The sequence below is a fragment of the Panthera tigris genome, chromosome C2, assembly GCF_018350195.1.
Source record: "Panthera tigris isolate Pti1 chromosome C2, P.tigris_Pti1_mat1.1, whole genome shotgun sequence".
Taxonomy (NCBI): domain Eukaryota; kingdom Metazoa; phylum Chordata; class Mammalia; order Carnivora; family Felidae; genus Panthera; species Panthera tigris.
The window spans coordinates 130,421,623-130,434,805 of NC_056668.1; the positions used below are offsets into that span (position 1 = coordinate 130,421,623).

Here is a 13,183-nt window from a genome sequence, read left to right on the forward strand (position 1 = left end):
CATATATATACATATATACATATATATACATATATACATATATATACATATATACATATATATATACATATATACATATATATATATACATATATATATATTTAGACTATTAAAAAAGAAAAAGAAATAGGGCCTTCAATAGTAGGCCTCAAAGTGAAATGCCAAAAGGATCAAGCTCCCCCTCGCTCTCTGAGTAGAACCATAAGAAGGAAAACTGAACCAGTTCCTAACATTAAGCAAGGAACCTGTTTAGTTGACAAGAAAATAGAACACCAAAAAATTAATCAGAGAGCTGGGCCTCATGCTCATCAAGTTACTACCCCTACAATTTTCATTTTGTATGTTTATCTCTAAGAAACATTATTTGCTTTGTATGTACTTTGTTCTTTAATAAATACTCTGTAGATTATTTTCTTAGGATTTAAATTAGGTAATCAAGTCCCTCACAGATAAAGATAAAAAATTATGCTTTTATATCACAACCAAAGAAATATATTTTTTGTGAAGCAGATGGATTTTGAAATATGAATATGGAAAGCATTTATGACTTTCTTTCTCTAAGCCATCTTCCAAGTAAAAATCAAATGTTTTTGATAAAATGTCTTACCTCAGTTTAAGTTCTTATTACACTATCTGCAGGCTCATTGTTTTCTCAACTTTGTCTTTGAGAAATATTTAATGATGACTTTTATTGCTAAGAAAAACTTTAGTGAAGAATATTGACTTTTACTTAAACCAATATTAATGTTGCCTCAAGTCTATATTGCTCACAGAAAATGCTCTTTCAGTAATATCACCCCTTGAAAGTTACAAATAAAGCCTTGATGTTAACTTCTGAAGTTTTGAAAATCTGTAACCCAAAATGTACCATTTGCTGGGTTACTGGACTCTCCTCCCTCCCCCAGCCCAATTAGCCAACATCAGACTGACTTTGAAATGCCAAGACCTTGAAGGAATGAAGAACAACTCAAATACAGTGTCTAAACTCCATCTTTGATTCCATTAAAAATTTTTAAATCCTAAAAGCATTTAATTAAAAAAAATTAATCCCTGTTTTTTTTTTAAGTCTTCAACAGAAGCACTTACAACCAGTTTAAAAAGCCAAAGTAGAACATTCTCAGAAGTCTGAATACAACAAAACTGCAATGCCCAGAGCATATACAAAGCATGAAATAATCTCTGGATTCTAGGGTTGGGAGGAGCTTGAAAAACTGTTCTGCCCTACTTCATTTTAAAATTAAAAAGTTGCTCCTTATTAAGTCATTTGGTTGACATCTTCAATGCTGCTCTCTAAAACCCCACATCACCTTTCAATAAGCTTCTAATACATCCTTCCAGTGGACTTCAAATTTTAGCAGGCATCAGAATCATCCATGTTTCTTGTTTAAAATGCATATTCCTGGACCGCATCCACAGACACTCTGATTTAGTAAGTCTGGAGATGACAAAGCAATCTCTATTTTTAAACAAGCATCCTAAGTGACTCTGGGACAGGTAGTCCATGGACCACATTTTAACAAATGTTGCTAGATAATAACACAAATGGGCCATACACTTAATATTTCACCCATCAGTGGCAACATTTGGTCCAACAGTTTGAAAAATTCCAAAGGAAAAAGATGTACTTCGGACAGGGCTGAATAAGAATCTTTTTATAATGACATATTTTTTCAAAAACACCAATAAATGGAGGTGGAGGGGGTGTGAAGATCATCTGTCGTTATGTTGTAGAACCTGAAGACATTCCCTTGGCATTTTGGAAGTGCACTGCAATGGAGTGCAAAAAAGTGGAGGAAATGGTAGGCCACACCATGCTCTTAAAAGCAATATAAGAAAACTCGGTTTCTAAATAGGTACTAAATAATGCCATGTAGTATCATGATGTTCAAGTCTGATAATACAAATGAGAATTCCTGGGTTTGGCTGCTAATTTCTTTTTCCAAATTCTTTTAGAGTAAGTGTTCTTCCTGGTGATAGAAATGTACATGGATAAAAATAAAATAGAACTTATTTTTATCTCAAGTGACATGAAATGCTTTCTTCTATAAATCACTGGGTTGCTTTTAAAATAAACTATTTGAAGTGGGTTATTCCATTTTTGAATACTTATATTTATATTTATATAAAGTCATATGTCAGTTAAAGCCACACCCCAAACGCTGTAAATTCTAATGGATTTATGAATTGCTTTGTATTAGTGTATTAAGACACATCTTTTAAATAAAACTAATTTTGCTTTTCAATTTTTACATTAACAATTTTAAGTAAAAATTTGTGGCCTTCCTTTTTTTTTTTTTAATTTGTATTTTAAGTAGGCTCCACACCCAAATGGGGCTGGAACCCATGACCCTGAGACCAAGAGTTGCATGCTCCACTGACTGAACCAGCCAGGCACACCTCAGTGGCCTTACTTTTTAACTTTGTTGTTAAAAGGTTAAAATATATCATGGCTTAAACAAAGAAAGTAAATAGAACAAATCAGATTAATTAATTAAAAATCATGAGTAGATCCGTTCAGGTATATAAAATCAGACCCTCGGGCCGCCTGGATGGCTCAGTGGGTTAAGCGTCTGACTTGAGCTCAGGTCATGATCTCACGGTTGGTGAGCTTGAGCCCTGCGTCGGGCTCAGAGCCTGGAGTCTGCTTCAGATTCTGTCCCTCTCTCTCTGCCCCTTCCCCGCTCACACTCTATCTCTGTCTCTCTCTCCCTCCCATATATAAATAAACATTAAAAAATAATTTTAAAAATCAAACACTCACATGATTTACAGTCCTCCCTAACTGCCACAGAACTGACACAGACCAAATTCAGGAAGGCCTACCTTCTCCAGGATGGAACTGCCCAGAAAAACCAGAGAGGCCTGATAGGATATACCTTTCTAAAGATAATGTTTAGTTCTTTCAATCAGCAGCAATCCCAGGAAAGCAGGCCATTGAAGACAGCCGTGATATGTGGCTACCTGGAGCTCATACTGGGAAGGATGGTGCTATAGACTGAATGTTTGTATCTCCCCAAAATACCTATGTAGAAATCCTACCCCACCTCAGTGTGATAGTATTAGGGGGTGGGGACTTTGGGATATGATTAGATCATAAGGGTGGAGGCCTCATGAATAAAATTAGTGTCTTTATAAAAGAGACCCCAGAGAACTCCCTCACCTCTTCTTTTTTTGAGAGAGAGAGGGAAAGAGAACGTGGGCATGCATGCGTGTGCGTACACACATGCACACACACACAAGCCAGGGAGGAGCAGAGGGACAGGAAAAGAAAGAATCTTAAGCACGCTCCACACCCAGCCCAGAGCCTGACACGAGGCTCAATCTCACAACCAACTATGAGATCACGACGAGCCGAAATCAAGAGTTGGACACTTAACCGACTGAGCCAGCCAGACACCCCTCGCTCACCTCTTCTAGCATGTGAGGACACAGAAAGAAGATGACCATTTATGAACCAGGAATCCAGTCTTCACCAGACATTGAATCTGCTGGAATCGTGATTTCAGACTTCCAGCCTTCAGAACCGTGAGAAATAAATGTCTGTTGTTTATAAGCCACCGGGTCTATGGTATATTGTTATAGCAGCCTGAATGGACTAAGACAGATGGTCATGAATCAATGTCACAATAATCAATAACCTACGAGTCTCCCTCAACTGTAACAAAACAATTTGGTTGTTAGTGGCCCCAGACAGAGCTTCAGGACAACAAGCAGTGGCTTTAAAAGGACAGAAAAAGATTTTTCTTTAATTGCAGACTCAACGCATACCCAGTATTATGAAGTTACAAGGACTCTCTGAGAGCTGAGAGCTAGTAAGCCTGATTGCTACATGTCATTGCCAAATTCACTACTGACACTTACTAGAAGTTCGAGATTGTTAAAACTCAGCCTACTTACTTCGTTTATTTAAATAGTTTTAAATAAATAAGAAACATAAGAGAAAATTCAAATTTTCTTTTGTACAGTACAAATAAATCTTTGGCAAGTACTTGCTTGAAAGTTGCTATCAGACTCATTAGTGTTTAAGAATTTGCATGTTTCCTCCTTCTGGCATGAATCATACTAAAGGTTCCAAGTCAAACTCAGAGTTAAAAATGAGCCTGCCTTCCAGAAAACAACTGGAAAGGGGAGAGGGGAGCAACAATGAAATAATGAATGATTATAAATAACAACTTCCATTACTGGCAGTCTACTAGGTGCAAGGTTCTGAGAGCCATTTTTTCAATATTCACTATTTCAAATCCCTAAAAAAAACTAACAAAAGAGGTGTTGATACACTATCTTAGTAGCAGGAAAAGGATCAGAGAAATGAAATAACTTCCTTAAGGAAATAGACCAAGATCTGAACACAAGTCAGTGTAATGACAAAGTCCACACACTTTCCACTATTCTAGTCTCCTACTGAGAGACGTAAAATACTTAATAACATCATCATCATCATATTAAAATATGTATGTGTGTACAAACTGATATACTTGTGTTTTTGTGTTTATGTATAAAAACAAAGATAAAGATACCGAGTGTAAGTGAGAAAAAGCCAAGAAAAGGAAATGCACGCATATATATATATATATATATACACACACACACATGAATTGTGAGATGATTACCACATTCAAGTTAACTGACACATCCAATACTTCACATAGTTATCTTTTTTTTTTTTTTTTTTTTTTTTTTTGGTGGTGGTGTGAGCACTTGAGATCTACTCTCTTGGCAAATTTCAGGTATACAGTACAGTATTGTAAGCTATGTCCCTGTGCCCAGAACTATATTCTAGATTCCCACATCTTGTTCATCTTATAACTGGAAGTTTTCATTTTGTATAATTTACATAGGCTTGATTAGTGTAGCTATGTAGAAATTTGTGCTTAGGGCCACAATTTGAAACGTGTTTGGTTAACATTGTTGGTATGAGCAATAAAACAACCAATGTCTTCCAATTCATGTCCATGTACAGGTAGATAATTACATGCTTGGGGAGGTAGGAACCATGGACTATTTGGTTGACTCTATTAAATATTAAGGAAGGAATTAGAGCGATCCAAGTAAAAGAAAAAAAAAAAAAAGGAGCAATTTTCCCAATACCTCTGGTCCTCGTTCTGCCCTAGATGAAATTCAATATTCTAGCCATGTGACTGCCAGAAAATCACTCCACCTCTCTGGGGTCCTGTTTCCTCATCTATAAAATAAAATTAATTAATAAGAATCTACCTCTCCTTGAAAAAGGATAAGGGCACGTTAAGAGGACACAAGAGCCAACCTGAAGGAACCCCAACAGCTAAAGTTGGAACAGTTTGAACAACAAAACAAAAATGACAGTATTGGGTTATAAACCATAGAATAAAATAAATATTCCTGAGTTCATGCTGATATAAATAAATAATTGAATACATAAATGGGAAAGGGACAGTAGAACAGCTCTTCCTTATAAGAGAATCCCAATTAGTAAATATAGAAAGAGTGAGGGAAATACATAATCACCATTAGCAAAATATCACAGTATAAAGTACTCCAGGCAACCTTTACTGAAAGATGCTAAAATCTGTGGGTGAAAGTTTGAGGAAAAACAGGATATTAGCATAGTCTCAAAATATTTTTCCCAAGATACTTACCCATTACAAAAAAAGAAAATAGTAACACCGTAGTGGAGAAATCCAGCAGACACAACTTCAATCAGTCAAAGTTAACATCACCAGTAATAAGCTGCACTAGCATCATGTTCCCTCTTAATATGATGTAGTGAGAAGGACATCACATCACTTGTGTGCTTCCTCAGAATATAGAACCTCAATCTAATCACAAGGAAACATCAGGCAAATCCAAACTGAGAGGCCTTCTACAAAATAAGTTACCAGTAGTCATCAAAAGTATCAAGGTCATAGAAAACAAGGCTGGAAAAGGGAACTGTCACCGACAAGAAAGAAATAGGGAGATGCAACAATTATACACAATGCAGGATCCTAGATTGGGCCCTGGAACAGACAAAGACAGTAGGAATAAAACTGGTAAAATATTAATACCCTGGTTTTGATTATTATACAATGGGTATATAAGTTGTTAACATTAGGAAATGCAAACACATTATAATTAAAAGTGAAGTATTAGGTTCTTAAATCATGGCCCATGCTTTTCTACTTCTTAGCTTTTTATCACATTATTCCCTTTAACTAAAATGTCCTTGCCCCATCTCCCTTGACCAAATCCTTTCCATACTTCAAGTTCAAATACAATGCCAGCTCCTCCATGGTTTCCATAGTCCATTTCTCTCTAGTCTTAACTTGCACAGGACTTTAACCACCTCCTTCCCTCAACACTTACCATATCTAGCTTGTACTTTTGCTATTGATAGAAATGATTTGTTTATTCTACCAGACGGGTTAATTAAAGAAATATTATATTATCTCTGTTGCCCCACACTCTCTAGAATTATATCTGACACAGATTTGGGGCTCAATAATGGCTTTTGGAAAGACTCCTGACTATCATTGCCTTGGTGAATTTCAAACTGTTAAGGAACCAATAAATAATCTAGAATGCCAATTTATTCACATGCAGTGAGAGCTACAGCTGCCAAGACAACAGGGAGCTCATGTCAGTTTAGCCAGCAGATTTTTTCCTGTTAGAAGAGGCATATGTGGAGAGCTGAATTATAATCAGAAGTTGCACACGGAGCAAGGAGAACAGGCCAGGTAATTATCATAGCACCTAATGAGGTGGCCTGAGCATAAAACCTAACCCACCACCAGAGCCAGAATTCCCCGTTCTCCAGCCCAGGCCTCATCTTTGCTCAGTGCTCCATACACACTGACCAAGTTTTCCTTTATGGCTCCATTTTTCTGCTTCCACACTAACCATTCAACTTTTTTATGCAGCTCTCAGCCCTGGCTACACATTAGAATCACCTGGAGAGCATTCAAAACTCCTGATGTCCAGATAAAAATCCAGATCAATTAAATCAAACTTTCTGGAGATGGGCCTCAGGTCTTGTGATTTTTGAAATCTCCTCATGATTCTAATGTACAGCCAAGGTTGAGCACTACCATTACACTAAGATAGTTTCTGTTTAGTTATGTTAATATCACTAAGCAGAAAATAGGCGTGCCTGGGTGGCTCAGTCGGTTAAGCGTCCGACTTTGGCTCAGGTCATGATCTCACGGTTCGTGAGTTTAAGCCCCACGTTGGGCTCTCTGTTGACAGCATGGAACGTGAAGCCTGCTTCAGATTCTGTGTCTCCCTCTCTCTCTCTCTGCCCCTCCCTGCTCTCTCTCTCCCTCAAAAATAAACAAACGTTAAAAAAATAAATCAATAAAAATAAAATTTAAAAAATATCACTAAGCAGAAAATAGACAAGTCCAACCTTTCCTGCTTTCAGCTGATAGCATTATGGTCTCTCTCTGCTGAAGATACATGGGCTATACTCACCTATACTCTACTGCATCTCCTAAGTTAACGCCCAGGTTTCTGGGGATGCCTTGTCCTCACCCAGGTGGGTAGGTAGTACCTCACAGCCCTCCAGTGCAGTACATTGTTAGGTGTGCCAGCAAAATAAGGTAGGACAAAATGCTTTTGACATATGTAACAGGTAGAAGGATCCAATACTTTATCTTTTACCATTAGTCTTTGACAGAAATGAGGTGGGAGGCAGCTGCAAGCAAGTAATAAAGAATTCGTCAGAAAAAAAAAATTCTGATTGCTAATTGCTTTGTGGCTCACTACGTGGGTCCCTGATATGATACAAAAATTAATCAGAAAAAGATCAATCCCACACATCTAAAGTCTGAGACGGTTCATACCATGCATAATGTACTGAGTGCCAGGAGACATATAATGCTATGTGGTGGGGGTGGGGAGGGATTTCCACCAGGAGGTTATTGAAGTCTTTGTAGAGGAGGTACCATTTCTGCTGGGCCTAAGAGGATGAGTAGGATTCGAAGATGTGGGGCTATGAGAAAGGACACTCTGAAAGGAATGGCCCAAGCACAGATGAAGAGGTGTGAAACTGTGCAGGACACACAGGAAATGGCAAGTAGTTCCATTTAACACTGGGTGGTGGGGGTGGGGGCGGGGGAGAAGAGAAGACGTCAATATTTGAAATACTCTTCCATTTTGGCAGTTTTGGAACTATTCCCCGTCAAAGATTTGGTTAGATCTTGACAAGAAGTTGTGAGAGTTCAGTTGTTTGCTTTTGACGCTCTTATCTGATGTTATGTGCCCAAAGGGTTGAGTGGTAGATCCAGCAGTCTCACAAATGCATTTATATATTTGGATCTTGCAAGGTCCCAAATTAAATTACAAAAGAGCAAACTTGGAGAGAAAAAAGACCAACTATTTCAATGGTGATAGCATTTTTCTATGAGGTACAAGTTTAGCCATCTGCTATTTCCAGCATGATTTTACCTCAATAAAGAGAGGATAATGCCAGAGTTGTGCGACTTAAGAGCAAATGTGGGTCTGATAATGAGAAATATCTCTGTTAACAACAAGAACCAGCGATCCGCAAACGTCATTCCTTAGAAGTCAGATAAGTGACAGTCTGACAGCTCAGCAGCCTGGAGCCCAGGAAGACCCCTCAGTGGTTCCCCTGCCTGCCTGTGGCTGTCACCATGGCAACGCCCCTCCCAGGAGAGTAGCTCAACCCTTGGAAACCACCAGCATTTAAAAATTAACGCAGATGATCCTGGACTGGATCCTGTGAGAGAAAAAAACATACAGAAATATCCTTTCCAAGGACCTAATTGGGACAAATGGGCTAAATTTGAAGATGGATTGTGGATGGGCCTCACCTGGTGGGCTTGTCAAAACACAGATTGCCAGACCGCACCTCCAGAATTTCTGATTCAGTACGGCTGGGGTGGAGTGCCCAAGTAATAATGATGCTGCTGGCCTGGGATCACATTTTGACATCCAATGGATTACGTACTAACATTGTATCAATGTTAATTTTCTAATTTTGATCATTGTATCAGGGCTATAAAAGACACTGTCCTTGGCCTTAGAAAATATAGTAGTATTTAGAACAAAGAGGCATTGTGTCTGCAACTCCCTCTCAAATGGTTCAGGAAAGATAGATGGATAGATGATAGATAGATAGATAGATAGACAGATAGATGAATAAATAGAATGATAAAGCAATTGGCAAATCTGGACAAACAGTATATGGGAGTTCATGTGTTATTCTTATAACTTTTCTGGTAGCTTAAAGTTACATTAAAGTTAAAAAAATTTAAAAATAAGGCAGGGAAAGAAAGTTATAGCTTATCACCTAGACGTGTCCAATATGGTAGCCAGTAGCCATATTTTGTTATTTAATTTAAATATATTAAAATTAAATAAAATTTAACATCTGGTTCCTCAATCACACTAGCCACACTTGGTCAAGGGCTGAAAAGTCATGTGTAACTCCTGACTATTGCATTGGAGAGCACAAATATGGAACATTTCCATTATCACAGAAAGCTCTATTGCACAGGAATGACTACAGTGAAAAATATTGTTAAGACCAGGAAAGAATCTTTGGAAAATCCAGTGTGCTAAAAGCAGCAGTAGAGCTACCTCTATGGTCACAAGCAGTTGATTAACTGGAGGGCTAAAGGAAGAAAAATGATTAAACTGTAGCAGACAGATCATATTGTAGCTATATATGAAAATACCTGCAGTTTTGCATGGATTCATGACATACATGTCCGAGTAGCTGGTCGTTATCACTGCTCTGCACAACTCATCATTTTACTTTTCTTAATAGTCCACTGATGAAGGAGAAGCGGACATCCAAACTCCCTGTTTCTCTCCCCGCCCCTTCTTTTCCCTTACTTTCCTCCAAGCAGAAGAGTAGATGAGGAAACACCTGGCAAAGCTGAGCCGAAGAGGCTGACCTGCAGGGAAATAGCTGACACTTGGAATATCTCAAACTTGCAGATATTTAAATTGGGCTTTTGACTTATATTGGTTAATATACACCAGCTGATGTGTAAAGCAGAAAAGGTTGACTTTTGTTGCTATCCCTACTCCTTCCAAGCTTCATCTCCTCTTGCCTTTTCTTTTCTGCTTCTCAAACACATGGCACCCTCTGGCTGTCCAAAGTTTCTGACCCAAACAGACCTGTCTTCCATTCTAAGGAGCATCTTCTTTCTCCCCAGCATCTTTTCATTCAGGCCCCAGCAACACCCAGGTGATGAACTGGCTAAATTCACTCTAAAGTATAAATAGCACCAAATTCTCCCAAAGTGCATTTGCCTAAGACTAGCTCCCAGAATGTTCTGGAAGATACTTTCTGAGCAAGGTCATCTTTACGTACTCTCTGCCTGACCCCGCCCTTATAACTCCCCTCTACCTAGCCTCTCAGGAACAAACATACAGATTCATATTATAGATACACCTTGGCACTTTCCCCCTCTGGTACCTTTCCAAGCAGCTTCATATTTGGTTGGGGCTCAGTAAAATGCACAGCTATTACTTGCAGAGAACATGGAGTGGCAGGGAAAATTGAAAATATCTGAAGCCATTAATCACAAATTTATAAGTATGAAGGAATATTTCCATGAGGAAAATGGGCCATATTTCCATTTCCAAATTTCCATGGAGGAAAATGAGGAATAAGCCTAGAACCCAAAACTCAAGAGATGGACCTCTGCTCCATGCAGGACTCCATTATAGCATTTAAGTGGTCTGTCCAATGGACCCACTGTAGAAGGTTTGGGTGACATTCTCCCTAAAATACATCCCCAAGAAGCATTCTTCTGCAGCAAATACTCCTTCATTGGAAGTGAGTTTGTCAATTACCTAAAGATTATAATTCTCAGTTGCAAGACGCGATATCCTGGGTCTTTATAGTCCAGCTTGAGGGGTTCTTTTCTTTTCAGTTTTTATTTAAAATTCCACTTAGTTAACATCACAGTGTAATATTAGTTTTAGGTATACAATATAGTGATTCAACGCTTCCATACAACACCAGGTGCTCATCACAACATCCTTAATCCCCATCACCTATTTAACCCATCCCCCCACCCACCGGCTAGTGATTTGATAATTGAACTTATGAGATGTCCCTTTACAGAGTGCCATTTACCATGAAACAGATTTTTATTGAGAATTCCAAAAGAGGAGAGTCTCACCTCACAGTACTCGGTGATAATGCAGAAATTATCTTGCTCCACAAAGCTTGCATGGAACTTGACAATGGCTGGGTGGTCCAGCTTGGAAAGGAGCTGGGCTTCCAAATTGGCCTGCACAGTCTCATTTGGATTGAGTTCTCCCACAGAGATTTCCTTCAGTACTTTTCTGCAGCCAAAAACAAAAACAAAAAAAAAACAATATTTAAGTACATTTAGATTTAAAAAAATAATTTATATGAACAAATGGTTCAGGGCCACCTAGTTAATGCCCAGGCTCCGACCCAATCATAGGTCTGGTATTGGCTGTTATGACACTGAGTCTCCTAGTGGTCCCTGGGCCTGCTTGCCTAGCCCGGTCACTGACACACCTGTGGCACTACAGTTTTGATCAAACTGGGCAGAGACTGAGCTAATCTTAAGCAACATTGCTGAGGTGGCTCTTCCTTGGTCTCTATATGTCTCAGTTTCTCTTTGTCTTTCACATGGTGTCTCTGCTTCCATCTGTCTCTGTGTATGTTTTATCTCTCACCTTATCTGTTTTCCTCAGCTTTTCTATTTCTCTCTATTCCTATCTTGGTATCTATCTCTGTCTCTCTTTGTCTCTCTCTCTCTCTCACTTATATATATCTGTCACTCTGTCTCTCTGTGTCTTTCTTTGACTTTGTCTTTCTCTGCCTCTTATACACACACACACACACACACACACACACAAACACACATGCTTCTATCTCAGCTCTAAAATTTTCCAAATCTATCAACTTAATATCAATGGGGCCATTATCTATTTCCTTTCTTTTTCAAACTATTCTTGGCATAGCATACTTTATTGCTATTAGTGTTTAAGAGAAAAAAAAATCTAAAAACATTGATAGAGGTATTTAGGGTCTCAAGCATGTAATGGAACAAGAGCTCATTAAATCTCCAAATTATTAATTTTAAACTGTGATAATTCAATGAGGAGTGGACCAAAACACTATCTCTTCCCATCTAAGAAAAAAATAGTCTGATGAACAAACCAATTACGGTACCGAGTATAAACTAGATTGCCAGGGAAAAGCACTTTAGAGCACCAATTACATGTGAGACAGATTCTGCTGATTATAAGTAAACGTTAGCTATTCATTAAGGCAAGTTCTGCAAAACCCATGCTAGAAAACATTTCACAAAGATAGTCTTTAAGAGTTACAGCCTATGCATATTAATGAAAATGTATTTATAGTAGAAACAGTCTTAATTAAAGGCCCTTCAACCAACTCATAGATTAAGCAGAGCTCTCCAGCCCTTTCTAACAGATGCTGACAGCAGCTTTTGCCACAAGTAATGCCTGTGCCCACTAGGTGCCCAGGAGGTGCTCTCTGGCACACCCGTTAACTCCTGCCCTTCCAGGTAAGATGTGTGCTTACCGAGTCATTGTGTTTACTCCCAAACTTGTTACGCCAGTTGTGCTCACTACTGTAAATTTGTGACTTAAATATGACAAACTGATGAAGGATGACTATGAGTGTTATCTTTGTGAGGAAAACTAAGTCAAACACTTACCGAAAAACTTGACAGTGACAAATTACAAAAAAGAATTGCGGTTAAATAAGTAATTGACAAGATAGCGCTAAAAAGTTGGTTTAAAAATGTAAAAATCAAGTATTCTGAATTCATGCTGCTAAATTTTCATTCCGTTTTAAAGAAGGTAAACCTGGAAAACTTAACATACTATGGATGTAGTTTATGCAAAAAAAAAAAAAAAAAAAGATGAAGGGACCTCTAATCAGAAAACATTAGATATTGGCTGTGCATCAAAAAATTGGAGAAAATGTGCAATGATATGTTTTACATTGATGTAAATATTTTCATTATGTCATTGCATTTAAAAATTGTTTCCTCTGTTTACCCAAGTACCAGCCCCAATCACAATGGATAGGAGAGCTCCTATCATTCTTAAAAATGTGATTATACTAAACATTTTTTCATTGATTCAAATAAGACTCCCCCCTAGTTGTTTCACTGTGGAAGACATTTCCTCAGGCAATACCAGAGACAGAGCCTGTTTCTTCGCTCAGATGCAGGGCCTAGAA

General features: G+C 38.2%; 1 protein-coding gene across 13 annotated transcripts in view; it reads right to left on the bottom strand.

Moving 5' to 3' along the window:
- NEK11 (NIMA related kinase 11) overlaps positions 1-13,183 on the bottom strand; it is a 291,065-nt gene that overhangs the window by 231,400 nt on the left and 46,482 nt on the right. For all 13 annotated transcript variants that reach the window (XM_042998267.1, XM_042998263.1, XM_007087384.3 and 10 more), the window contains one exon: positions 11,115-11,280. In XM_042998267.1, coding sequence (XP_042854201.1) covers positions 11,115-11,280 — 166 coding nt within the window. The remainder of the gene's footprint in view (positions 1-11,114; positions 11,281-13,183) is intronic.